Genomic DNA, 25854 nt, shown 5'->3' with positions numbered 1-25854 from the left:
GCCCCCTCAACCCATTTCCTTACTGGGAGCACTGGCAGGTTTTCTTCTCACTGAGGAGTCTCTTGATCTGAGACATCCGAGCTGCCTGGCGCTGTCCAGGAAGAAGGAGAGGAGTCATGAGGGTCCCAGGCCTCCAGAAGGGAGGTGCCCCTTGGAGGCAGGAATGGGGAGAGCTGGGAGAGGAGAAGCAGTTACTGTGGCTGAGGCCATCTGTCCCAGAATTAACCCTTTGCTCTTTCCAGTCTCTCCCTCTGCATGGGACCTGGGACAGGGCCCAGTCGCCCGTGAGGGAACTCGGTGCGCGGGCGGAAAGAGCCAGAGCACGAGTGCGTCGCATATACAGGAGATCCTTGTTGCTGTAAAGGTCTCCGGTGTTCACATGCCCTGTGGGAAGTGAAAGGGGGTTCTGGGGAGGCTCACTCACCCTGCGGTGCCAGCACTTAACACAGCAGTAGGCCCAGAGCCCAGTGAAAAGCACAAGGCCTAGGACCCCGCCCAGCACGATGGTCAAGAGATTTGTCCAGGTCCTGGTGAGCACAGGAGGCAAAACTGCAAGAGAGAAAGATGTGTTCAGCTCACTGCCCGCTGTCAGGGGGCCAGGCATTCTGGAGGGCCCTAGGAAGGCCTCACCGCCCAGTTACGCTTGGGTCTCATCCTTGGGCTGGGAGAACAGGATAGGGTTTGCAGGGCTCTCGTGACCCACCAGGGCTGAAGGGGAAAGGCTGAGGAAGGGGCCTTAAGGGTTGAAAACCATACAGGACACCCTGGGGACTAGAAGCAGCGGTTTCAGGCTGTATACAGTGCATGCGTGTGTGTGTGTGTCCATGTGTCCGTGTGTCAGGAAGGAGGCAGGGCGGGGACTCTTGGTCAGGTGGGCCCTATTCCAGGGCTGTAGAGCTTAGGGAAGTGGGAACTTGTGGGACTCCAGGTAAGAACCTCACCTTGCCTTCCGTCCTGGCCTCTGTGTGTCCAGGCAGCATGAGAATAACCCACCTGTCTCAGAGGGATTGGGGCGCTGGGACTCTGGGTGGTGTCCACCAACCTGGGGAAGGTCCCACAGATGAAGAGAGAGGGGCTTGGGGTTAGGCCATGGAACCTGGATCCGTACTCACCCTCGGCCTTGGATGCCAGCAAGACTTTGTCCTTGTGACTCAGTAGACATTGCCATGTTCCCACCTCGGCGTCCTCCACCCTTACCATCTTCTGCTGCTTTGAGACCTTGGCAGCCTGCTCTTCGAGTTTCAAGCTCAGCGTCAGCTCAGGGGAGGTGGGTCCCAGCACCTCACAGGTCAAATTGTTCCCAGACTGAGTCACTGCAGAGGGACAAGAGCCTGAGGCTGGGAGCCTGGACCTCTGAGTTCCTGGCACCTCCTTGCTCTAAGGGGATTCGGTGGAACAATCAAAACACTTTACATGGCTACTCTTCCTTGAGCCTCTCAGAGCGCATTTTCATGTGGTTGTATAAAGCAAACACAGCTTTTGAGCCCGAGGGTCTTAGATTTGGATCCCAACCCCACTGCTTGCTGTGTCCTGCAGTCACCTGACAACCAAGCCTCAGAAAACAGTTAAATACACAATAAATTCACAGACACATGTAAAACGCTGGAGTGGGTCTGGCGTGTACTAAGCAGCAAGTATTAGCCGTGATTATTTGTGGAGTTATGATGATGGGGGAGATAAGGAAGCAAAGAGCTCAGTGGGTAGCCTGACACTACCCTCATCACGATCACCCTAAGAGCAGATTTTGTTATCTTCATTAGAAGAAAGAGGCCCACAGAGGCAGAGAGTTCAGTCAGGATCATAGAGGGTTGGCTGAAGGCAGAATTAGAACCCTGGTTCTCAGCTCATGCCCTTTGGGGATTCTCAGCAGATCCCACCCCAGGCCGGCTCATGGAGGTCAAGGAAGGACATGGGGACTCCAGTCTCAGTTTGAAACCAGAAGACCCTGGATCAGCTCTGTCGGGCCACCGGGCCTGTCCTGCTGGGCCTCACCCTTCCACCTTCGGCCCCTCTCCTCTGCTGCTTGGCCTAACTCCTCACCTCTCATCACCACGAGTTTTACTTCCTGCTGCAACTGTCCCTTGTCAAGGACCAGGGTCAGGTTTCCAGAACCGGCATAACGAGACAAAACGTTGGGCAGGGTAAAGTGGAGCGGGAGTGAGTCCTTCATCTGGAGTTTGGAGTACTGGTCAACCTCTTTCACAGATATCTTCTTGTTCTTCAAGGTGAAGGAGATCCAGAGCAGGGAGGAGGGAGCCCCCTCTGCCTTCCACCTCAGCTTCCCCGTCAGGTTTTCATCTTCAAAGTTGAGCGGGAAGGAAAACTCCACCTGCTCCCCTTCTTTCGCATAGACCGTGTTAGAGACCTTCTGGAAAGCTGGAGGTGGGAAGAGAGAGAAGCTGGGTCAGGAGATAGGAAGATGAGGGTGTATGGGGTAGGGAGGGCATGTGGTGGGGGCAGCAAAGAGATGGAAGGGGGCCGAGTGAGTTCAAACACTTAGGTTGCTATTTCTGGCCCTTAAATTCCCATCTACCTCTCCAAATCTCTCTAGTCTTTCCACCCCAGCAGATTCCCAAGGCAGCACCTCTGCCCCCTGGAAGCCCTTGTAGAACAGCCCAGCCACAGGGTCCACTCTGTTCTCAGGATCCCTGGAGCACAGGGGATGTTTGGCATGTGCTACTTAGGTGTATAATTCATCAGCCTTCGTAAGATAAGAGCAAATGCCCGACTAGGGCTTACTATGTGCCATGCACTGTTCTAAGTGCATTACATGAATCAATTCTCGCTGTAACACTACAAGGGAGGTATTATCACAGCGAGCATCATCTCTGAAACCAAGGCACAGAGAGGTTCAGTAACTGGCCCAAGGTCCCCCGGTGAGGTCAGAGCCAGGACTTAAGTCAGTCTGTGCACTTAGCCACCACATTACACTACCTTGTGTCACATAAGTACAGAGGGCAGGATCTGGGGTGGGACTTGCCTTCTGGGCTCTTGGTACCCGGCATCCCCCAACCAGGGTGCCTGGCTCACGATTTAAATTTTTTTTTTTTAATGTTTATTCATTTTTGAGAAAGAGAGAAAGAGAGACATACATGAGTGGGAGGGCAGAGAGAGACGGAGACACAGAAACTGAAGCCGGCTCCAGGCTCCAAGCTCCAAGCTCCAAGCTGTCAGCACAGAGCCCAACGCCGGGGTATATGGGGGAGGTGGGGGGGGGGGGCAGATCTGAGATCATGACCTGAGCCAAAAGACAGAGGCTTAACTGACTGAGCCACCCAGGTGTCCCCCACCTCCCCCGCCGGCTCACGATTTAAAGGAGCAATGTAGAATTTCATCAGGGCTGGCTTGCTGGTGTTAGGGTCCCTAAGTAAGTGGATTTACAACTTAGTGGGACTGGGGAGCTGAGACAACAAAGAAAACAGATGCCCTTAACGTTGTTCCTCCTTTGGGGCCTCCTCCAGGGGGTTTGGGGTCCCTCACATCCGAGGCAGAGGGGAGACGGCAGGGGAGAGGAGCCCCTCTTACCCAGCACCAAGATGTTTGTGTTGAACACCAATGTCTTCTGGCTCTGGGAGACAGTGCATGTGCAGGTGCCACTCTCCTGCAACTCCAGCTGGGACAGTGAGAGGCTGTGGACCCCACTCTTGCTTTTATTCCCTGGACCTTTCCATTGCACCGAAGGGTTACTACCGGAGGGGCTCTCCAAGGTCAGGGTCAGGCTCTGCCCTTGCAGCAGGTGGATGCTGGTGCTGGTGCTGCTGCTGCTGCTGCTGCTGCTGCTGCTGCCGCTGGGGTCCACCTTGGCAGTCACTGTGGAAAGGAGCAGGCCACCTGTGTCACATACACACTATCCCCAAGGGGAGGGAAGACCAGGAACCAAGAGTGTCTCTCCATCACCCCTGCTGACACCTGTGGGTCCAACCCCACCCCCACCCACCCAAGGCAGAGTTTCCTCCTTCTCCTCCTCTCCCTCCCTTTCTTCTGTTGCCTCTCTCCCTCCTTCCTCTGCCCCCTGCCCCTTCCCTCCCCCCACCAGGTTTCTTCCTCTCCCATTGCCTGACCCAAGGCCTGAGGAGGATTTGAGGAGATGTGGTGGCCAGTCCGACCCGTCTCTGGACTGTTGAGGTACCACTAGCTCAGGGCCTGGTTTGGGGGCACTAATGGGAGTCAGGGAGGGAGGCAGCCTGGCTAGGTGGTATCCCCGTGTACTCACAGCTGAACACCAGCAGTTCCACCTCTTTTTTCTTGTCCTCCACTTCACAGGTGTAAATCCCTGAGTCTGCGATTTGAAGGCTCTTGATGACCAGAAGAAAGGATCCTTGGTCCCACAGGATTTTTTTGCATTCAAAGCGAGTTTTCAGCTTGGAGGAGCCTGGGAGCAGAAGCCACGTGGAGGAGGTTGGGGTACCCTGAAGACACGACATCGCCGGAGAGGGAAATGCCCACAGCCTTTCTGATCTCAGTCACTAACTTTCTGCAGAATCTGTCCCTAATCTGACAACGCCAGACTGGAGAGGAGGTCCCATCAACATTCACTTAATTGGCCAGGACAATGTCTCACTAATCCAAAATAAAACGAGACCCTTATTTCAAGACCACCAACTCCTACATGCCAAGTACTTTCCACGCATCATCGCAAGTGATCTTCACAATGATTCCAAGAAGTAGGTACTGTTTGGCTTGTTTTGTAGATAAGGGAACAGAGGCTCAGACTCTTACTTTACACATTGCTGGCAGGAACATAAACCAGTACAATTTCTTCAGAAGGTAATTTATAACATCTACCCGAATTATAAATGCGCATACAAAAATAACTGTCCACCAGGAAAGAATAGGTTAAGTAAATAATTCACCCATTCAGTGGAATGCTGTACAAGAAGGAAGCTCTTTCACGGTTAAGAAAGGAATAATAATTAAGACACGTCATTAACTGAATCGAGCAAGATATTGAACAGGCTACCATTTGTTTAAAAAGGAGGGAGAAATCTATCTATCGATATCTATTTCTCTATCATCTGCCTTGTATAGGAACAAATATTTCTAGAAATAAATGTAAGAAAATGGTAACCTTGGTTGCCCCTGGGGAGAAGTGAATACCTGTGAGACAGGTGTGGGAGCAGGGCTTTACACTTTTCTACCTTTTTTTTTTTTTTTTAAGTTTAATTATTTATTTTGAGAGAGAGAGAGAGCCAGGGAGGGGGGAAGAGAGAGAGAATCCCAAGCAGGCTCCATGCTGTCAGGGCAGAGCCCCGACTCGAGGCTCGATCTCATGAGCATGAGATCATGACCTGAGCCAAGATCAAGAGTTGGATGCTCAACCAACTGAGCCACCCAGGCACCCCACTGTTTTCTACCTTTTAAATTTGACTTCAACAAGTAGCAGAGACAGGATTAAAATCTGGGCCTGTTGGCGGGGCGCCTGGGTGGCGCAGTCGGTTAAGCGTCCGACTTCAGCCAGGTCACGATCTCGCGGTCCGTGAGTTCGAGCCCCGCGTCAGGCTCTGGGCTGATGGCTCGGAGCCTGGAGCCTGTTTCCGATTCTGTGTCTCCCTCTCTCTCTGCCCCTCCCCCGTTCATGCTGTGTCTCTCTCTGTCCCAAAAATAAATAAAAAAATGTTGAAAAAAAAAAAAATAAATAAAATAAAATCTGGGCCTGTTGGGTATACTATACAGTACTGTCTCTGGAAAGTTCCCCAGACAGGGACAAGTGGCCTCCTCCGGTCTCTTCTTTCAGTATCCAACAACCACCACCATGAGGAAGTTCTTCTAAAGAGAAGAACTAATCACTTTCTGGGTGTGGCTCCAGAATTCCTGTAATGGACGGCTGTAAAGGCTAATCTTACATAGAAAATGCAGTTTTTACTTAGAATACATGTTTAGAGGGATGGGGCAAAGGTGGCTGAGAAAAAAAAAAAAAACCCTACCCTCAATGCCTTGGGCTCTACTTCTGTCTCCCTGAGCAGTCACGGGCCCTCTCCCTGTTTCTACCTGGTGTGCAAGACTGGGTGTCAGACTGGCCTCTTGGCCCCTTCCCCACTGCTCAGTCTTCTCCTCTTTGGGAGACCTTTCCGGTTGAGCTGTAACCCTGGGCTCTCCCTCAGCACTCCCCCAACCCCCTTGCCCTTGATGCTTTGGGAGTTCCTTACCTCTGGCTCTTTCCCTGGATCTGCACTTGGCTTAGTTCTCCAGGTGCTATGAAATCCTGCTCCATTCCATTCACAGTTTACCAAGCTTCTTGGAGGAGTGCTCCCCTCTGGTTCTGCCCCCTTTTCCACCTTTTTTGTTCCCTCCTCCTATGTAAGCACCATTTCCTTTTCTTCCTCTTGGGCTCCTCTTCTGACATCTGCATTTAGGGGTTACCCCAGATCCTCTCCCCCATTCCTACAGATGTTCTAAATTCCAGGGCACCCCCTGTCAGCGCTGTGGCTGACTCCCAAATTGATATTCCCAGCCCCAACCTCTCTCCTCAGTTCTGGAACCACATTTCCAGTGACCCAAGGGATAACGTTATTTGAAAATCTTGCCATCACCCAAACTCACTTGGTTGAAAATGAAGTGTGTCACCCTTTCCCTAAAATAACGCTTCCTCCTTGCTCTCCTTTTCTTCTTCTGGGCCCTGTCATGGCCCTGTTACTTGTGCAGGATGTCACATACTTTGGTTTTTTGTTTTTTTGTTTGTCGTTTTTAATTTGAGAGACACAGAGCATGGGCAAGTGGGGAAGGAGGCAGAGGAGAAAGAGAATCTTAAGCAGGCTCCACACTCAGCATGGAGCCTGATGTGGGGCTCAATCTCATGACCATGAGATCATGACCTGAGCTGAAATCAAGAGTCTGACGCTCATGAGGCTCAACTGACTGAGCCACTCAGGTGCCACAGGACGTCACGTGCTTTGAAAAGGAGATCACAAGGTGGTGTGGAAGGTCTAAGAGTACGGGTGAGTCTGGAATACGTCGTGGAGAAGACCTGTGTTGCACCAAATCTTAAAAGAATAGGCAGCGGGCCAGAACGAAGATGAGGAATGAGCATATCCAGGAAGTGGAAATGCTCCAGGAAAGTGGTAGAGGCAACCACCTCAAAGCAGTGAGGAAAACCCCCGGGTGTCCAGGTTTCCAGGGGGAAGCTGTGGGAAGTGGTGCCAAGGTGGTGAATGTCTGGCAGAGCCTCCTGGGCCTGGTCCAGTGGACTAGGGAGTGACAGGTAAAAGGCATTGCTTTGGAAGTCAGTACTGAAGCGGGTGGAAGAAAACCAAAGTAGGAGGGACTGGGAGCAGAGAGAATTGCCAGGAAGCTTCCACTGTAATCCAGGTGGGAGTTCTGTGGCCTTGGCTAATGATGGTGCCATTCTCATGGGAACAAAGATTGTTAAATAACAAAAATTCAACCGAGTGAATTGTAGGGATCTTACTGGCTTCATAATCCAGCCATGCAGGGGGCAGCATCCCATCTAGCAAGTGGAAGGGAGCTCCCAAGGGCTACAGAAAAAGAAAGGTTTTTAAAGGTAGAAAGGAAGTGGAAAAAAGGAAATTATTAGGGAAGAATCCATTGTTTTAGGCAAGATCGCCTTTCCTAAGGAAAGCAGAAGGGGTGCCTCAGTAAATATCCTGGTGTTGACAAGGAAATTCCCATGTTGTCTGGTTAAAGGTTACATTTCTAGGGGGTTGAAACGGCAGTTAGGTTAGGTATTAAGTCTTGGTTTACTGACCAGGGGTTTTAACCTAAGTGACACCATTTTGGGCCTGTGGTTCTCACTTTAACAAGATGAAACAGAAAAACACTTTCAAAGGAAGGAATCACCATCGTGGGTGACTGATGGGAAACCAGAGATTGAAGAAGAGAAAAATAACCTCTGACTCTCTGGTTCAGAAATTGGGGAGGTCAGGAGAGTGAAACTGCCCTTGTCAGAGATCAGGAAGTTGGGAAGGGGAACAGTTCTGGAGGAAAATCAAATCCTAGGAACAGAACAAAAGCACTCACACAAAAGACAGGAATTTTTAGAAAGGAGCACCTTGTTTCAACCTCAGAGGCAATCAAAGAAATGCAAATGAAAACAACAGTGATATATTTTTCAACTGTCAAATTAGCAAAGAAAAAAAAGCATTAAATACTACTACTCAGTTCTGGCAACATGCAAAAAGCACACAGTTAACTGGACTTAGTGTAAACAGATGGAACCTTTCTGGAAGCAATCTTACAGTATATGCCATCCATTATTAAAAGTTTATATCTTCAATCTCATTTCTAGAGCATTATCCTTAAAACAATAATTTAAAAATGCAAACTAGGGGCGCCTGGGTGGCTCGGTCAGTTGAGTGTTGAACTCTTGATTTTGGTTCATGTCATGATCTCACAATTGTGAGATCCAGCCCTGTGTTGGGCTCTGAGCTGGGTGTGGAGCCTACTTAAGATTCTCTCTCTCACCCTCTGCCCCGCCCCCCTCTCCCCCCCCAAAATAAAACTTAAAAAATAAAATAAAATAGCAAACCAAAATGTAGATACAAAAAAATAGTGTCGTCAATAGGGTACAACATTAGACCAAAAGATAATGGCTGTATATTAGAGTATATTAATTTGATGGAATATTAGGTTAGCACCAAAATAACTAAAATAATTTATTTTTCTTTCTTCCTATTTAACCCATCCTCTCCACCCACTTCTGCTCTGGTAACCATCAGTTTATTCTCCATAATTAAGAATCTGTTTCTTGATTTCTCTCTCTCTCTCTCTCTCTCTCTCTCTCTCTCTTTCTCTCTCTTATTTTTTCCTTTTGCTTGTTTATTTTGTTTATTAAATTCCACACATGAGGGAAATCATATGGCATTTGTCTTTCTCTGATTTATTTCACTTAGCATTATACTCTCTAGCTCCATCCATGTTGTTGCAAATGGCAAGATTTCATTCTTTTTTTATGGCTGAATAAGATTCCATTGTATGTATATACCACATCTTTATCCACTTGTCCGTTGATCAGTGAATCACTTGGGCTGCTTCCATATCCTGCTATTGTAAATAATGCTGCTATAAGCATTGGGGTACATGTATCCCTTGGAATTAGTGTTCTTGTATTCTTTGGTTAAATACCTAGTAGTGCAATTACCAGATCGTAGGGTAGTTCTATTTTTAATTTTTTCAGGAACCTCCATATTGTTTTCCACAGTGGCTTCACTAGTTTGCATTCCCACCAACAGTGCAAGAGGGGTCCTTTTTCTCCACATCCTCGCCAACAGGAAACTGTTGTTTCTTGTGTTTTTGATGTTTGACTTAGCCATTCTGATGTGTGTGAAATGATATTGCATTGTAGTTTTGATTTGCACTGATTTGCATTTCCCTGATGATGACTGATACTGAGCATCTTTTTTTTTCTCCCTTTTTTTCTTCCCTCCCACTTCCACCTGGCTGCTAACGGAGTATCTTTTCATGTGTGTGTTGACTGTATCTGTCTCCTTTGGAGAAATGTTTGTTCATGTCTCTTGCTCAATTTTCAACTGGACTATTTGGTTTTTGGGTGTTGAGTGGTATATATGTATTCTTTATATATTTAGGATACTAACCATTTATGAGTATGTCATTTGCAAATATCTTCTCCCATTCAATAGATTGCTTTTTACTTTTATTGATTGTTTCCTTCACCATGCAGAAGCTTTTTATTTTGATGTAATCCCAATAGTTTATTTTTGCTTTTATTTCCCTTTCCTCAGGAGACATATTTAGAAAGAAGTTGCCACAGCTGATGTCAAAGAAGTTACTGCCTATGTTCTCCTCTAGGATTTTTATGGTTTCAGGTCTCACATTTAGATTTTTTTTTTAATTTTTAATGTTTATTTATTTTTGAGAGAGAGAGAGAGTGTGAGCAGGAGAGTGGCAGAGAGAGAGAGAGAGAGAGAGAGAGAGAGAGAGAAAGAATCTGAAGCAGCCTCCAGGCTCCAAGCTGTCAGCACAGAGCCCAACGGGCTCAGACTCATGAACGGTGTGATCATGACCTGAGCCGAAGTCGGATGTTTAACCAACTGAGCCACCTAGGCGCCCCAGTATTGAGTTTTGAGAGTTGTTTACATATTCTAGATACAAGTCCTTTGTTGAATAGGTAGTTTGCATATATTTTCTTACATTTTATAAGTTGTCTTTTCCTCTTCTTAGTAGACTTTTGCAGAGCACAGTTTTTAATTTTGATGAAGATCAATTTGTACATTTTTCCTTTTATAGATCATGCTTCTGGTATCAAGTTTAAGAACTCTTTGCCTGGTCTAGATCCTGAAAATTCTCTCATATATGTTATACTTTTATACTTCACATTGAAGTTCATAGTCCAATTTGAGTTAGGAGTTGTTTTTTTTTGTACTTTTTAAATGTTTATTTATTTTTGAGGGGGAGGAGGGGCAGAGAGAGAGAGACACACACACAGAATCCAAAGCATCAGCGCAGAGCCCAATGCAGGTCTCAAGCTCACGAACCAAGAGATCATGCCCTGAGCCAAAGGCAGACCTTTAACTGACTGAGCCACCCAGCAGCCCCTTGAGTTAGTTTTTATTTATTTATTTTATTTTATTTATTTTATTTTTTTAATTTGTTTTTTCTAACGTTTATTTATTTTTGAGACAGAGCATGAACGGGGGAGGGTCAGAGAGAGAGAGTGGGACACAGAATCCGAAACAGGCTCCAGGCTCTGAGCTGTCAGCACCGAGCCCGACGAGGGGCTTGAACTCACAGACTGTGAGATCATGACCTGAGCCGAAGTCAGACGCTTAACCGACTGAGCCACCCAGGCGCCCCAAGAGTTAGTTTTTAAATAAGGTGTGAAACTTAGGTCAAGGGTTGTTGTTGCCAATGGTGGTATTGCTTTTACTTATGGATGTTCAATTATTCTAACACCATTTGTTGAAAAGGCTATCTTTCCTTCAATGAATTGCTTTTGCACCTTTGTAAAAAAAATTTTTTTGTTGTGCATATTGGCAAGGATCTATATCTGGGTTCTCTATTTTGTTCCATTGATCTATGTGTCTACCCCTCCCCCAATACCACACAATTTTCATTACTCTAGTTATATAATAAGTCTGAAAGCAGATAGACTGATTTTCCATACTTTATTCTCCTTTTTCAAAATTGCTTTAGCTCTTTGAGTTCCTTGGCTTTCCATATAAAGTTTTGAATAATCTTATTTACATCTACAAAAAATCTTGTTGGGACTTTGATAGGAATTGTGTTAAGCCTGTATATCAATTTGGGGAGAATTGACTTTCCAATGTTGAATCTTCTGATTATAAACATGGATGTCTCTCCACTTATTTAAATCTTTGACTTGTTTCATCAGTGTAGTTTAGTGCATGTCCTGTGCGTGTTTGTTACATTTACATAAGTATTTTTTGAGCATTTGTAAATGCCATAGTACTTTTAATTTCTGTATGCACACATTCATTGCTAGTATATAGGAAAATAATGGATTTTTGTATGTTTCGCTTATATTCTGTAACCTTACTAAACTCACATATTGGTTCTAAGAGGGTTTTTTTTTAATATAGATTCCTTAGGATTTTCTACATAAATAATGACGTCATTTGCAAATAGGAACAGTTTTATTTCTTCTTTTTTAATCAGTATTTCTTTTATTTCCTTTTCTTGCCTTATTGTCCTGGCTAGGGATTGCAGTACTATGTTGAATATGGGTAGTAGAGCAGACATCTTTGCCCTATTTCTGATCTTAAGGGAAAATATTCAGTCTGTCATTATTAAATAAAATGTTAGTTGTAAGATTTTTTTTAGATGATTTTTAAATGTTCTCTCAATTTAGTATACTTTTATTTTTCTCTTGAGACTTCACTGTTGACCCACAAAAGCTGTTGTTTTCAAGTATTTGGTGATTTTCCTGTTACATTTCTGTTATGGATTTCTGGCTTGATTCCATGTGGTCAGAGAACACACTGCACAATTTCAATTCTTTTAAATTTGTTGAGGTGTATTTTATTGGCTCAAATATGGACCATCTTGGTATATGTTCTGTGGACCTTTGAAAAAGATATGCATTCTGCTGCTGTAGGGTGGAGTGTTCTAAAAATGTCAATGAGATCCTGTTGATTGATGATGTTGCTGAGTTCTTCTATACCCCTGCTGATTTTCTGTGGAGCTGTTTTGTCAGTTGTTGGGAGAAGGGTGCTGAAGACTCCAATTACCGATGTGGATTTGTCTATTTCTCCTTTTGGTTCTACCGGAATTCCTTCACATATTTTGCAGATCTGCTGTTTGGTGCATACCAATTTAGGATTATTATGTCTTCTTGAGGAATTGACATTGCCATTATTATATAATGTTCTTCATTGACTCTAATAGTTTTATTGATCTGACATTGACTTTATCCAATATTAATATATTGATTCTTGCTTTCCTTTGCTTAATGCTTGCATGGCATACCCTTTCTCCATCCTGTTACAGTCAACTTGCCTGTGCATTATTTTTTGAAGTGGGCTTCTTTCTTCCTTTTTTTTTTTTTTTTTTTTAAAAGAGAAAGAGAGTGTGAGTGGGGGAGAGGGGAAGAGGGAGAAAGAGAGAAGATCATAAGCATGCTCCACACTGAGCATGGAGCCTGACACAGGGCTTGATCCCACGACCCTGGGATCATGACCTGAGCCAAACCAAGAGTCGGACGCTCAACTGACTAAGTCATCCAGGTGCCCCTGATGTGAATTTCCTATAGACAACATATTGTTGGGTTTTGCTTTTTATTTATTTTATTTTTTTTTTTTATTTTTTTTTTCAACGTTTTTTATTTATTTTTGGGACAGAGAGAGACAGAGAATGAACGGGGGAGGGGCAGAGAGAGAGGGAGACACAGAATCAGAAGCAAGCTCCAGGCTCTGAGCCATCAGCCCAGAGCCTGACGCGGGACTCGAACTCACAGACCGCGAGATCGTGACCTGGCTGAAGTCGGACGCTTAACCGACTGCGCCACCCAGGCGCCCGGGGTTTTGCTTTTTAATCTACTGTGTCAACCAGTCAACCTGTTTTTTGATTGGTATATTTAGACCATTTACATTTAATGTAATTATTAAAAGTTAGGGCTTAAGTCTGCTTGTTCTGTTTTTTGTTTTCTTTTTCCTGTCTTCCTATGGGTTACTTAAACATCTTTTTTTTTTTTAAAGATTTATTTTTATTTAAGTAATCTTTACACCCAGCATGGGGCTTGAACTCTTGACCCTGAGATCAAGAGTCACATGCTCTTCTGACTTAGCCAGGCAGGCACCCCTTGAATGTCTTTCTGTAACACATTTTCTTAGAAAAGTTTTAGTTTTACAAAAATATTGTGAAAATGATAGACTTTCCATGTACTCTATACCTAATTTCTCCTATTATTGCCTTACATTAGTATAGAACATTTGTTATAATACATCAATATCAACACATTTTTATTAACTAGCCCATACTCTACTCAGATTTCCTTAGTTTTTATCTAATGTCCCCTTTTCACCCCAAGATCCCATCTAGGAGACCATATTACATTCAGTTATCATATCTCCTTTGGCTCTCCTTGGCTGTAACGGTTTCTCAGACTTTCCTTGTTTTGGATGATCTTAACATTTTTGAGGAGTACTGGTCAGTTATTTTATAAAAGGTCCCTCTATTGGGGGGATTTGTCCAATGTTTCTCTCTCTCTTTTTTTTAAGTTTATTTTAAGAGAGTGAGAGAGAGCAAGGGAGAGGCAGAGAGAGGGAGAGAGAGAATCCCAAGCAGGCTCTGCACTGTCAGCACAGAGCCCTATGTGAGAAACACAAACTGTGAGATCATGATCATAGCTGAAATCAAGAGTCAGATGCCCAACCGACTGAGCCACCCAGGTGCCCCTCCAATGTTTTTCTCTTAGTTAGACTGGGTTTATGGGTTTGGGGGAGGAAGATCACAGAGATAAAGTTCGATTTTCATTACATGTCAAGGATACATACCATCCATGACTTACGACTGTCGATTTTGATCACCTGACTGAGGTAGCGTTCTTCAGGTTTCTCCACTGTAAAGTTATTCTTGCCCCCTTTTCCATACTATACTCTTTAGAAGTTAATAACTATGCACAACTCACACTTAAAGAGTGAGGAGTTAATGCTCCACATCCTTGAGAGCAGATTGTTTACATGAATTATTTAGAATTCTTCTACATGGGAGATTTGTCTCTTTCCCCCATTTATTTATTTATTCAATCAATTATTTTATCAGTATGGGCTCATAGGTATTTATTTTATACTTGGAGATGTAAAAATTTTATTTATTTATTTATTTTGAGAGAGAGAGAGAGAGTGAAGGAGAGGCAGAGAGAGGGGGAGTGAGAGAGGGAGAGAATCCCAAACAGGTTCTACAATGTCGTCACAGAGCCAGACGCAGGGCTCAAACTCATGAACTGTGAGATCATGACCTGAGCCAAAACCAAGAGTCAGATGCTTAATTGACTGAGCTACACAGGAGCCCCTGGGATGTAAATATTTTTAAATATGTTTTAGAATCCATTTTAATTTATCTGTGGTAGTTTTGAGTGTATCTCTTTGTATACTTTTAGTGACTAATCTAGGTATTACATTATATGTATATATAACCTATCACTTAGTCTACTTGTGTTATAATTTTACCTTATGTCCCTTTACATCTTTTTAACATCCCCATTTATAATTAGTTATCTTAAATATTTCTCCTACATACATTTAGAAACACATAGATAATGTTATAATTTTTGTTTCAAATGTCAAACTTAGAAACTTAGAAAACTCAAGAGGAAAAGGAAAGCCTAATATATTTATCCATACATTTGTTTACTTTGTTCTTTCTTCTTGATATTCTAAGATTCCTTCTTCATTATTTCCTTTCTGTTTAAAGAACTTCCTTGAGCCATTCTTTCACGGTAGGTCTGCTGGCAACAAATTCTTAGTTTTCTTTCATCTGAAAGCGTCCTGACTTCTTCATTCCTGAAGGATAGTATAGAATTCTGGGTTTACTGTTCTCTTCTTTTAGTATTTGAATAATATCACATCACTTCCTGTAGACTTGCATGGTTTCTGATGAGAACTCTGTTGCCATTTAAACTGTTACCCTGTAGGTAAGGTAGTCAATCTTCTCTGGTTGTTTTGAAGACTTTTTTTCTTTTGTCTTTAGTTTTCACAAATTTCATTGTGATGCGTTTTGATATGGAATTCCTTTGGTTTATCCTGATTAAGGTTTGCTCAGCTTCTTGAATCAATAGGCTAACATCTTACCAAATTTATGGCATTTTAAGCCATTACTTTTTTTCAGCCATTATTTTTTAAGTATTTTTTCAGTTCCATTTTCTTTTTCCTCTCCTTCTGGGACTACACTGACACAAATACTAGATTTTTTGTTATAGTTCCACAGGTCCCTAGGCTTGGTTCATTTTTTTTTTTTTTTTAGTCTATTTTCTGTCACTCAGATTGCACAATTTCTGTTATTCTGTCTTGTAGTTCCCTGATTCTTTTCTTTGTCCTTTTCATTTTTCTGTTGGATCTATCCGCTGATCTTTATACTTTGGTCATTATATTTTTCAGTTCAAAATTTCCATTTGTTCTTCTTTTATCTTTTATTTCTTTGCTGAGTCTTTCCATTTTGTTCATTTGTTTCAAGTATATTTGTAATTGCTTGCTGAAGGATTTTTTTTTTTTTTATTGTGACTGTTTTAAAATCTTTGCCAGATAATTCTAACATTTCTGTCATCTCATTGTATGGGCATGCATTGATTCTTTTTTTCATCTCCAGTTTGAGAAACTATCTCCAGTTTGAGATATTACTGGTTCTTGGTATCATGAATGATTTTTTAAATAACTTTCTTTTTTTAAGTTGTTGGTTTTTTTTTAATCTATATATCCAACATGGGACTGGTACCTGTGACCCTCAGATCAAGAGTTACATTGTTCTCCAACTGAGCCAGCCAGGTGCCCCTGATGAATGATTTTTTATTGGAACCTAGGCATCTGAATGTTATATTATGAGAATTTGGATGTTCTTTAAACCTTCTATTTTAACTGGCTTTCTTTGACATCACTCTGACAAGGGAAGAGCATGGTGCCACCTTACTGCTGCCAGGTGGAGATAGAAATCTGGGTTCCCCTCTCATCCTCCATTGCCACTAGAGGGGAGTGCTCCTTATCACTGGACAGGGTAGAAGTTCCAGCTCCCACAAGGTGTCCATCAACCCTGTGTTAGTGCCTTTGTTATTTCTGGGTGATGATGAAAGCCTTGACTCTCCACTAAACCTCTTCTGACAACCACCCAGCAAGGAGGGGTGCCTCATGACTGCGGGTGGAGGTGGAAATCCAGGCTCCTTATGTGATCTTTACTGACAATGCAGGGGGGTTAGGACCCTTTCCACTGGCTGGTGCCTCATTACAGCCTCAGGAGGGTTCAAGTTTAGGCTCTTCACTCAGCTTTTTCTGGCATGGGAAAGGTGGGACCCTTCTTCTGGTGTTTGACAGGAGTAGAGCAGTTACTGTCTATTACTTTGTCTTGCTAGTTTGCTCCTTTCCTGGTCCTTTGGCTAGAGAGAGCAGGCTTTTGTTGATGCTTATTTTTGTCTGTGTCCGTTGAGGCTTCTAGGTTGCTGGCTTCTTTAGCTCCAAGACTGGGATATACAAGGCAAAAGAAAATTCCCCACCATGTTGATCCTTAGGCCCCTGGGTCCCTACCAGTCTGCCCTCTTCTCTACATGTTTCAGAGTCTTCTTATGTTAGCTCTATAGGTAATGTCCAGGGTTTCCTGTTGTACTTAGTGTATTTAGCAAAAAGTATGTTACTAGGGACTGAATTGTGTTCCCTCCAAATTCAGATGTTGTAGCTCTAATACTCAATGTGATGGTATTTGGAGATGGGGCCTTTGAAAGGTAATTAGATTTAGATGAAGTCATGAAGATGGGGCCTTCGTGATGGGATTTGTGCTAAGAGGAGACACCAGAGAGCTTGCTTCCTGTGTCTCTGCCATGTGAGGACACAGCAAGAAGCCACCCCCTGTAGGCCAGGAAGACAGTTCTCTCCAGAACCCAACTGTGTTGACGCCCTAATCTTGAACTTCCAGCCTACAGTACTGTGAAAACATAAATTTCCACTGTTTGATTACCTAGTTTATGGTATTTTGTTATGGCAGCCTAAGCAGACTAATACATATGTCTACTCTATTTTCCTGAAAGCCCTAATTTTTTTAATTACCTGAATAACTTTCCACCATTGTACCATAGTTCAATTCTTTCCTCATTAATGGATATTCGGGTTGAATTTTATTCTTTCATGTTATAAGCAATGCTTATGACAACATTCTTGTGCAGATATCATGAAATATTCACAATTTTATCTCTGCCAAGTAAATTTTACAGAGTAGCTAGTACTTCATGTAAGAGTTTATAATTTTGTATTTACTAAACATTGGCAGATGACTTTAAAAATTTTTTAATGTTTATTTTTGAGAGAGAGAGAGAGACAGAGTGCAAGCAGAAAAGGGGCAGAGAGAGAAGGAAACACAGAATCTGAAGCAGGCTCCAGGTTTTGAGCTGTCAGCACAGAGCCTGACGTGGAGCTCAAACTCATGAACTGTGAGATCATGACCTAAGCTGAAGTCGGACGCTTAACCAACAGAGCCACCCAGGCGCCCTGGCATATTACTTTTAAAAAATAGTCTAGGGGCGCCTGGGTGGCTCAGTTGGTTGAGTGTCCAACTCTTGATTTTGGCTCAGGTCATAATCTCATGGTTCATGAGTTTGAGCCCCACATCAGGCTCTGCACTGATAGTGTGGAGCCTGCTTGGGGTTCTCTCTCTCTGCCCCTCCCTTGTTCATGCACACCTGAGTGCTCTCTCTCTCTCTCAAAATAAATAAACTTAAAAAAAATAGTCTAATAATTGATTGTCCCATCATTATAAAATGTTATGAGGAAGTAGGTTAAAAACTATATACAGCATGATATCATCTATTTAATAATATATATATCATATTTTCCACACTAAACAAAGCCCAGTAGGAAATAAATAAAAACGTTAACAGAGGGTATCTCTCAATGGTGGAAGTATGCATGCACTTGATTTGTTTCCTATTTATTTACTTATTTATTGGCCTCTGAGGAAAAGGGAATCTTGATTATTTATTCTTTTTTGCATTTGCCAAATATTCTGTAATGAGCACATAATACTTTTTAAATCTGGAGGGGAAAAAAACCAGCAACATCAATAAAACTTGGCTAAAGGAAGTAATATACTGGAAGGTGCAAATTAATATATAGTCAAATCTTACAGCAGACACCATTTGAGAGAAAGTTGTATACCAGAAGATATCTAAAGATCAAGCTGACCTGGCCCATCAATATTGCTTCTAGGAATTTATCTTTCAAAGACATTTGCATATATGCCCAGAGATGCAAAGTTTGATTCACTGTTTGTGATAGCAGTAAACTGAAAATAGCCTAAATGTGCAACAGTATGGGATTAGTCAAATAAATCATGGTCTAATTATGAAAAAGAATTATGCAGTCCCTGAAAATAAGTGAGGTAGAAATATAGACAGATATATATATATATATATGTATATATATATATACAAACACACATATGAAAATAGAAAAACCTTCAAAATATCTAATTTAAAAGAAAAAAAAGCAAGGTTAGAAACACTATACAAATTCTTCTTTTGTTTTCCACTATATTATATCCCCAGCACCTAATGTAGAACATTACCTAACCCTTGTAGGCACTCAATATATACATACCCATATATACATACGCATATATGATGAATTTATTATTTTATGTAAGAAAAGAAGGAACGGTATACATATATGCATAGATCATCTCTTGAAGGAAACACAGAAACTGGTTAAAAGCTGCCTCTGGGGAAGGGAACTGAGAAATTGAGGATCAGGAGTAGGAAGGAGATTTATTGTCACATATTAAAAATGAGACAATAAGCCCAAAATGGAGTCACTTATGCTAATCCCCACATCAGCAAACCAAGACTCTCCTAGGAATGTAATCTTTAATTAGTGAGTCTGGAGCTACCTGGTCAGCACTAGTGAAGAAGTCTGCCTGATACACACTCTCTGTCCCCCTTAGGAAGGTGACCTTGCCTGAAACAAGAGTTCTTTGCTGATAAACTTCCTTTTTTCTGCCCTCTCTCTGCCTTTAAAGCCTTTCATTTTCTATAGCTCCTTGGAGCTCCTATCTATTTGCTGGACAGGACACTGCCCAATCCATGAATCATTGAATAAAGGCAATTAGATCCTCAAATTTACTTAGTTGAATTTTGTTTTTTCATAGATTTGGAGGCAGTGGTGGGATAGAAGGAAACTTCTGACAGCTTCAGGGACAATGAGAAACACAGGCTTGGTACTTGTGAACCCTTTTGAGTTCTCTGTATTTCTCACCATTTCCGAGAGCCATAGGTGAGTCCCTCTCGGCTCTGAGCTCTGCTCTCTTTGCATCAGGCTCCTGATCTAATTAACTTCCCAGTCCATTCCTCATTTGTCCAGAAACACTAGTTCCATGTTGGGAATTGCTGGTAATTTGGACCACAATTGACCATTTAATTGGAAACCCCAGCCCTTGATTCTACCTCTAGATTCCAAACTGGGAACTGCTGGCAATTTCTCATTTACTTGGAATCCTTCCCTAGATTCCACTATGGCAACTGCTCTTTGGAATCAGCCCATGGTCCCCATTCTTTGGGGTTTTCTAGTACAATCCCTTCGCCAAACCCCAGTTTCACCTCAGGAGTTGCTGGTGGTGCACACAGGGCCTTGTCTTATCCAGGCCACAGTAACATCTCTTGCTTAAGGCTGGTATGTTAAGATGCACCTGTTTGTTTTGTTTTGTGTAGATAAAGGTTATTGCTAATGGAAATCCCAGAAGTAGCTGCAGAATTGATGAGCACGGGCTGAGCACTTAAAAGCTGTCAGAGGGGGCGCCTGGGTGGCTCGGTCGGTTGAGTGTCCAACTTCAGCTAAGGTCATGATTTCATGGCTCATGGGTTCAAGCCCAGCGTTGGGCTCTGTGCTGACAGCTCAGAGCCTGGAGCCTGCTTTATATTCTGGGTCTCCCTCTGTCTCTCTGCGTTCTCCCGCTCATGCTGTCTCTTAAAAATAAATAAACATTAAAAAAAATTTTTTTAAACTATAGTTACATGATCTTGGTAGACTAACTGGAATTATTGAACTGGTAAGGCTTTCTGCGATATAACACAAATTCAGGACTTTGTGTGGATCGTTGGCATTGCTTTCTTCTAAATGAACACCCCTCTGTGAGTCTGGCTGTTCTACCTGTTGGCTGGCACATTGTTGAACAGCCTACACAAAGAGCATGGCTGAAAACCATGGTAGTCTTCTAGCAACCTGGACATTTTACATCCATAAAATAGGAATTTGGGCTTTGAACTAGCTGTTTCTTTTTATGTATTTTTCTTTTCCTCTTCCCAGGCTGGATGTAGTAAACCTCTAGCCAAAAGCATGTTGACAGGACCCAGCCGGTCCTGATCTCTAAGGTGACACTGCTAGCAGGCAGCACGTGATCAGGAGAATGGCATCAACTCTTACCAAGTGTTCTAGGAAGAGTTAGTATCTGTTCTTCTCAAACTATGCAAAAAATACAAGAGGAAGGAAAACTTCCAAATTCTTCTGAGGCCAGTATCACCCTGAAACCAGATAAAGACACCACAGAAAAGAGAACTACAAGCCAATATCACTCATGAATATAAATGCAAAAATCCTCGACAAAATATCAGCAAACTGAATCCAACAAGACACTAAAAAAATCGTACACCACTATCAGATGGGATTTATTCCCAGGATGCAAGGGTGGCTTCAATATTTGTAAAACAGTTAACATCATACATCACATCAATAAGAAAAAGGATCAAAGCCATGTGATCATTTCAATAGACGCAGAAAAAGCATTTGACAAAGTACAACACCCATTCATGATAAAACACTTGTGCAAAGTAGGTCTTGAGGGAATATACCTCAACATAATAAAGGTCTATATGAAAAATTCACAACCAACATCCTACTCAATGGTGAAAAACTGAGACCTTTCCCCCTAAGATCAAGAACAAGACAAGGAGGATGTCCACTCTCACCACTTCAACATATTTGCTTAAATCACAGCAAATAGACAACATAAAGAAATAAAAGTCATCCAAATTGGTAAAGAAGAAGTGAAACTCTCACTATATGCAGATAACATGATACTGTATATAGAAAACCTTAAAGACTCCACCAAAAAGCTAGTAGAACTGATAAATGTAGGGGCGCCTGGGTGGCTCAGTCGGTTAAGCCTCCGAGTTCAGCTTAGGTCACGATCTCTCAGTCTGTGAGTTCGAGCCCCATGTCGGGCTCTGGGCTGATGGCTCAGAGCCTGGGGCCTGCTTCCAATTCTGTGTCTCCCTGTCTCTCTGCCCCTCCCCCGTTCATGCTCTGTCTCTCTCTGTCTCAAAAATAAATAAATGTTAAAAAAAAATTTTTTTTTAAAAAAAGAACTGATAAATGCATTCAGTAAAGTTGTAGATACAAAAGCAATGTACAGAAATCTGTTGCATTCCCATACACTAATAATAAAGCAGCAGACGGTGAAATTAAGAAAACAATCCCAGGGGCACCTGGGTGGCTCAGTTGGTTAAATGTCCGACTTTTGATTTTGGCTCGGGTCATGATCTCACAGTTCGTGGGATCAAGCCCCACGGCAGGCTGTGTGCTGACGTCCCGGAGCCTGCTTGGGATTCTGTCTCTCCCTCTCTCTCAAGCCCTCCCCTACCCAATCTCTCACTCTTTCAAAATAAATATACACTAAAAAAAGTTTTTTTTTTTTTAAAGAAAGAAAACAATCCCATTTACAATGGCACCAAAACCAATAAAATATCATGGAATAAACTTAGCTAAAGAGGTGAAAGACCTGTACGTTGAAAGCTATAAAACACTGATGAAGGAAATTCAAGATGATGTAAAGAAATGGAAAAACATTCCACGCTCATGGGTTGGAAGAACAAATATTAAAATGTCGACACCAGGTCACCTAGCTGGCTCAGTTGGGAAAGCATGCAACTCTTGATCTTGGGGTCATGAGGTCAAGCCCCACGTTGGGTATGAAATATTCCATAAAAATAAATAAATAAATTTACAAAAAAAATTTTTTTAAATGTCTATACTACCCAAAACAATCTACATATTTAACACAATCCCTATCAAAATACCAACAGCATTTTTCACAGAACTAGAACAATCTTAAAATTTCTATGAAACCACAAAAAACCTGGAATAGCCAAAGGAATCTTGAAAAAGAAAAACAAACTGTAGATATCACAATTCCAGATTTCAAGTTATATTACAAAGCAGTAGTAATTATAACAGTATGGTACTGGCATAAAAATAGACACATAGATCAATAGAATAGAACAGAAAACCCAGAAATAAACCCACAATTATATGGTCAATTAATCTTTGACAAAAGAGGAATGAATATCCAATGGGAAAAAGACAGTCTCTTCAATAAATGATGTTAGGAAAACTGAACAGCCACATGCGAAAAATGAAACTGGACCACTTTCTTTCACTATACACAAAAATAAACTCAAAATGGATTAAAGACCTAAATGGGAGACTTGAAACTATAAAAATCCTAGAAGAGAGCACAGGCAGTAATCTCTCTGACATCAGCCATAGCAACATTTTTCTACATAATCTCCTGGCACAAAGGAAATAAAAGCAAAAATAAACTATTGAGGCTACATCAAAATAAAAAGTTTCTGCACAGTGAAGGAAACAATTAACAAAACTAAAGGGCAACCCACGGAATGGGAGAAGATGTTTGCAAATGACATATCTCATAAAGGGTTAGCATCCAAAATATAGAAAGAACCTATATAACTTAACACCCAAAAACTAAATAATCCAATTTAAAACTGGGGAGAAGCAGGGCACCTGGGTGGCTCAGTCAATTAAGTGTCCTACTCTTTTTTTTTTTTTTATTTTTGGAAGTTTATTTATTTATTTTGAGAGAGGGAGAGAGCACAGGGCAGGGGCATAGAGAGAAAGAGAAGAAAGGGAGAGAGAGAATCCCAAGGAGGCTCAGCACTGCCAGCATGGAGCCCAATGCGATGAATTCATGAACCGTGAGATCATGACCTGAGGCGAAACCAAAAGTCAGACACTTAACCGACTGAGCCACCCAGGCACCCCTAAGTGTCCGACTCTTGATCTCAGCTCAGGTCTTGGTCTCAGGGTCATGAGTTCAAGCCCTGCATTTGGCTCCATGCTGGACATGAAGCCTACTTTAAAATAAAAAATCGGGAGAAGATATGAACAGACATTTCTCTAAAGAAGACATAGATGACCAGAAGACAAATGAAAAGATGCTCAACATCACTCATCATCAAGGAAATGCAAATCAATGTTTATCAAAGCTATACAATGTGACATCACCTCACACCCTGATGGAGTGTGAATGGCTAAATCAAACATCAAAAACACAGGAAACAAGTGTTGGTGAGGATGTGGAGAAAAAGGACCCCTCTTACAAACTAGTGAAGTGGTGGGAGTGCAAACTGGTGAAGTCACTACGGAAAACAGCATGGAGGTTCCTCAAAAAATTAAAAATAGAACTACCCTACTATCCAGGAATCGCACTACTAGGTTATTTAGCCCCAAAATAGAACACAGGGTGCCTGGCTGGCTCAGCTGGAAGAGCATGTGACTCTTGACCTTGGGGTCATGAGTTTGAGCCTCATGTTGGGCATAGAGATTACTAAAAAAAATAAATAAAACTTTAAAGAAATGCAGGAACACTAATTCAAAGGGATACATGCACCTCTATGTTTATTGCAGCACTATTTACAATAGCCAATCTATGGAAACAGCCCAAGTGTCCATCAACAGATGAATGGATAAAGGAGAAATGGTATGCATATAATGGAATATCATTCGGCCATAAAAAAAATAAGGGGGGATGAAATCTTGCCATGAGCAACAACATGGATGGAGCTAGAGAGTATTATGATGCTAAGTGCAATCAGTCAGTCAAAGACAAATACCATATGATTTCACTCATATGTGGAATTTAAGAAACAAAACAAACGAACAAAGGAAAAAAGAGGGAGAAAGAGAGAGAGAGAGAAGGAAACCAAGAAACAAACTCTTAACTCTAGAGAAGAAACCAATGGCTACCAGCGGGGAGGTGGGTGGGGGGACAGGAGAAATAGGGGATGAGGATTAAAGAGCACACTTGTCATGATGGGAAAAAAAAGAGGTTCCAAAACACCTTCATTAAAAGATTCGTTGCAAAAAAACAAATGAGATCTCACAGTTCCTACGACTGAGCGCAGTGTTGGGGTCTGCACTGATAGCCTGGGATTCTCTCTCCCTTCCTCTCTCTCTGCCCCTCCCCCATTCATGCTCCCTCTTGCTCTCTCAAAATCAATAAACTTAAAAAAAAGGCAAATGAAAAATTAAAGACACAAGAGGTACCTAAAACAAAAGACTGTAAGACTGATGTAACCCCTGCTGCTCCCCTCTATCCTTCTTTATTTGAGTACTTAATGCTAGTAAATCCCCCACCTGAATTGTCTTGCCCCTCTGAAGAGACTACAAGACTGTAAACAAAAGTCAGCCAAGGGGACATCTGGGTGGCTCAGTCAGTTAAGCCTCTAGCTCTTGATTTTGGCTCAGGTCATGATCTCATGGTTTGTGGAATCGCAAGCTGAACCTCAGCCGGGAGTCTGCCTCCTGCTTGACATTCTCATGCCCGCCCCCCCCCCCCCCACCATCCCCCGGTCTTGTGCTTGTGCCTTCTCTCTCTCTCTCTCTCTCTCTCTCGCCCTCTCAAAATAAATAAATAAAACATTAAGGGGCACCTGGGTGGCTCAGTCGGTTAAGCTCAGGTCATGATCTCACAGTCCATGGGTTCTAGCCCACGTTGGGCTCTGTGCTGACAGCTCAGAGCCTGGAGCCTGCTTAGGGTTCTGTGTCTCCTTCTCTCTCCGCCCCTCCCCTGCTCATGCTCTGTCAACTCTCTGTCTCTCAAAAATAAATAAATAAACATTAAAAATATTAAATAAATAAATAAAACATTTTAAAGCTTTTTTTTATAAGTTTATTTATTTATTTTGAGAGAGAGAGACAGACAGAGGGCAAGCAGGGGAGGGGCCGAGTGAGAGAAAGACACAGAATTTGAAGCAGGCTCCAGGCTCCAAGCTGTCAGCACAGAGTCCGACATGGGGCTCTAACCCACAAACCGTGAGATCATGACCTGAGCCGAAGTCAGCTGCTCAACCGACTGAGCCACCCAGACGTCCCAATAAATAAAACATTTTTTAAAAATCTGCCAAATGAGTGATCTTAGAGACGCCCCCACACTACCCTCACAAGAGGCTCCTGTCTGGACCCCTCCCAGAGTTGATGAAACTCTATGGGATTTTTCTGGTAAACTGCTATGTTATTCCCTTCAACAGCCAAGGGAAAACTAAATTAAAACTAATGGAGAAATTCTGGTAGATACCAGAGCTACAGATGGGATCCTGGAAAAACTGGCAGAGTCAGCTAAAGATAAGAATTCCTACCAGGGTCAGCTGTTCTGTATCTCTGACTGTAGTACCAAGTAGAGACAGGAAAATAAAATACCTTTTGCACCCTCTGTGGGGCCACCTCTTGCGTCTAAGGGGTTGTTCAATACTGCCAAGAATATTTACTGTTTGTCCTAGCTGAACACTGGTAAGATGTTTAAAAGGGTTCCTTTTAAGTTTTTCTCTCCTTTGCGCTAAAATGAAACTTTGTGCCCAGAGTGGGTGGGGGAACAACTTGAAGATAATGTAATTAGATGGCCACAGAGGCTTCTTGCTATCACTTAAGTTACAACCCAATT

The 25854-nt window shown here is 42.6% G+C and overlaps 1 protein-coding gene and 1 pseudogene across 1 annotated transcript in view; both read right to left on the bottom strand.

Moving 5' to 3' along the window:
- CD4 (CD4 molecule) overlaps nt 1-25854 on the bottom strand; it is a 44477-nt gene that overhangs the window by 1362 nt on the left and 17261 nt on the right. Inside the window, exons 5-10 of the mRNA XM_042945671.1 lie at nt 4214-4372; nt 3526-3810; nt 2041-2376; nt 1113-1313; nt 425-549; nt 24-91 (exon numbers count right to left, since the gene is read on the bottom strand). Coding sequence (XP_042801605.1) covers nt 24-91; nt 425-549; nt 1113-1313; nt 2041-2376; nt 3526-3810; nt 4214-4372 — 1174 coding nt within the window. The remainder of the gene's footprint in view (nt 1-23; nt 92-424; nt 550-1112; nt 1314-2040; nt 2377-3525; nt 3811-4213; nt 4373-25854) is intronic.
- LOC122224174 lies at nt 20142-20544 on the bottom strand (annotated as a pseudogene).

This window comes from Panthera leo, chromosome B4 (genome assembly GCF_018350215.1).
Source record: "Panthera leo isolate Ple1 chromosome B4, P.leo_Ple1_pat1.1, whole genome shotgun sequence".
In the NCBI taxonomy this organism is placed as follows: Eukaryota; Metazoa; Chordata; class Mammalia; order Carnivora; family Felidae; genus Panthera; species Panthera leo.
The sequence above is the reverse complement of the archived record's forward strand: the minus strand, read 5'-3'. Positions and strand labels throughout refer to the sequence as shown.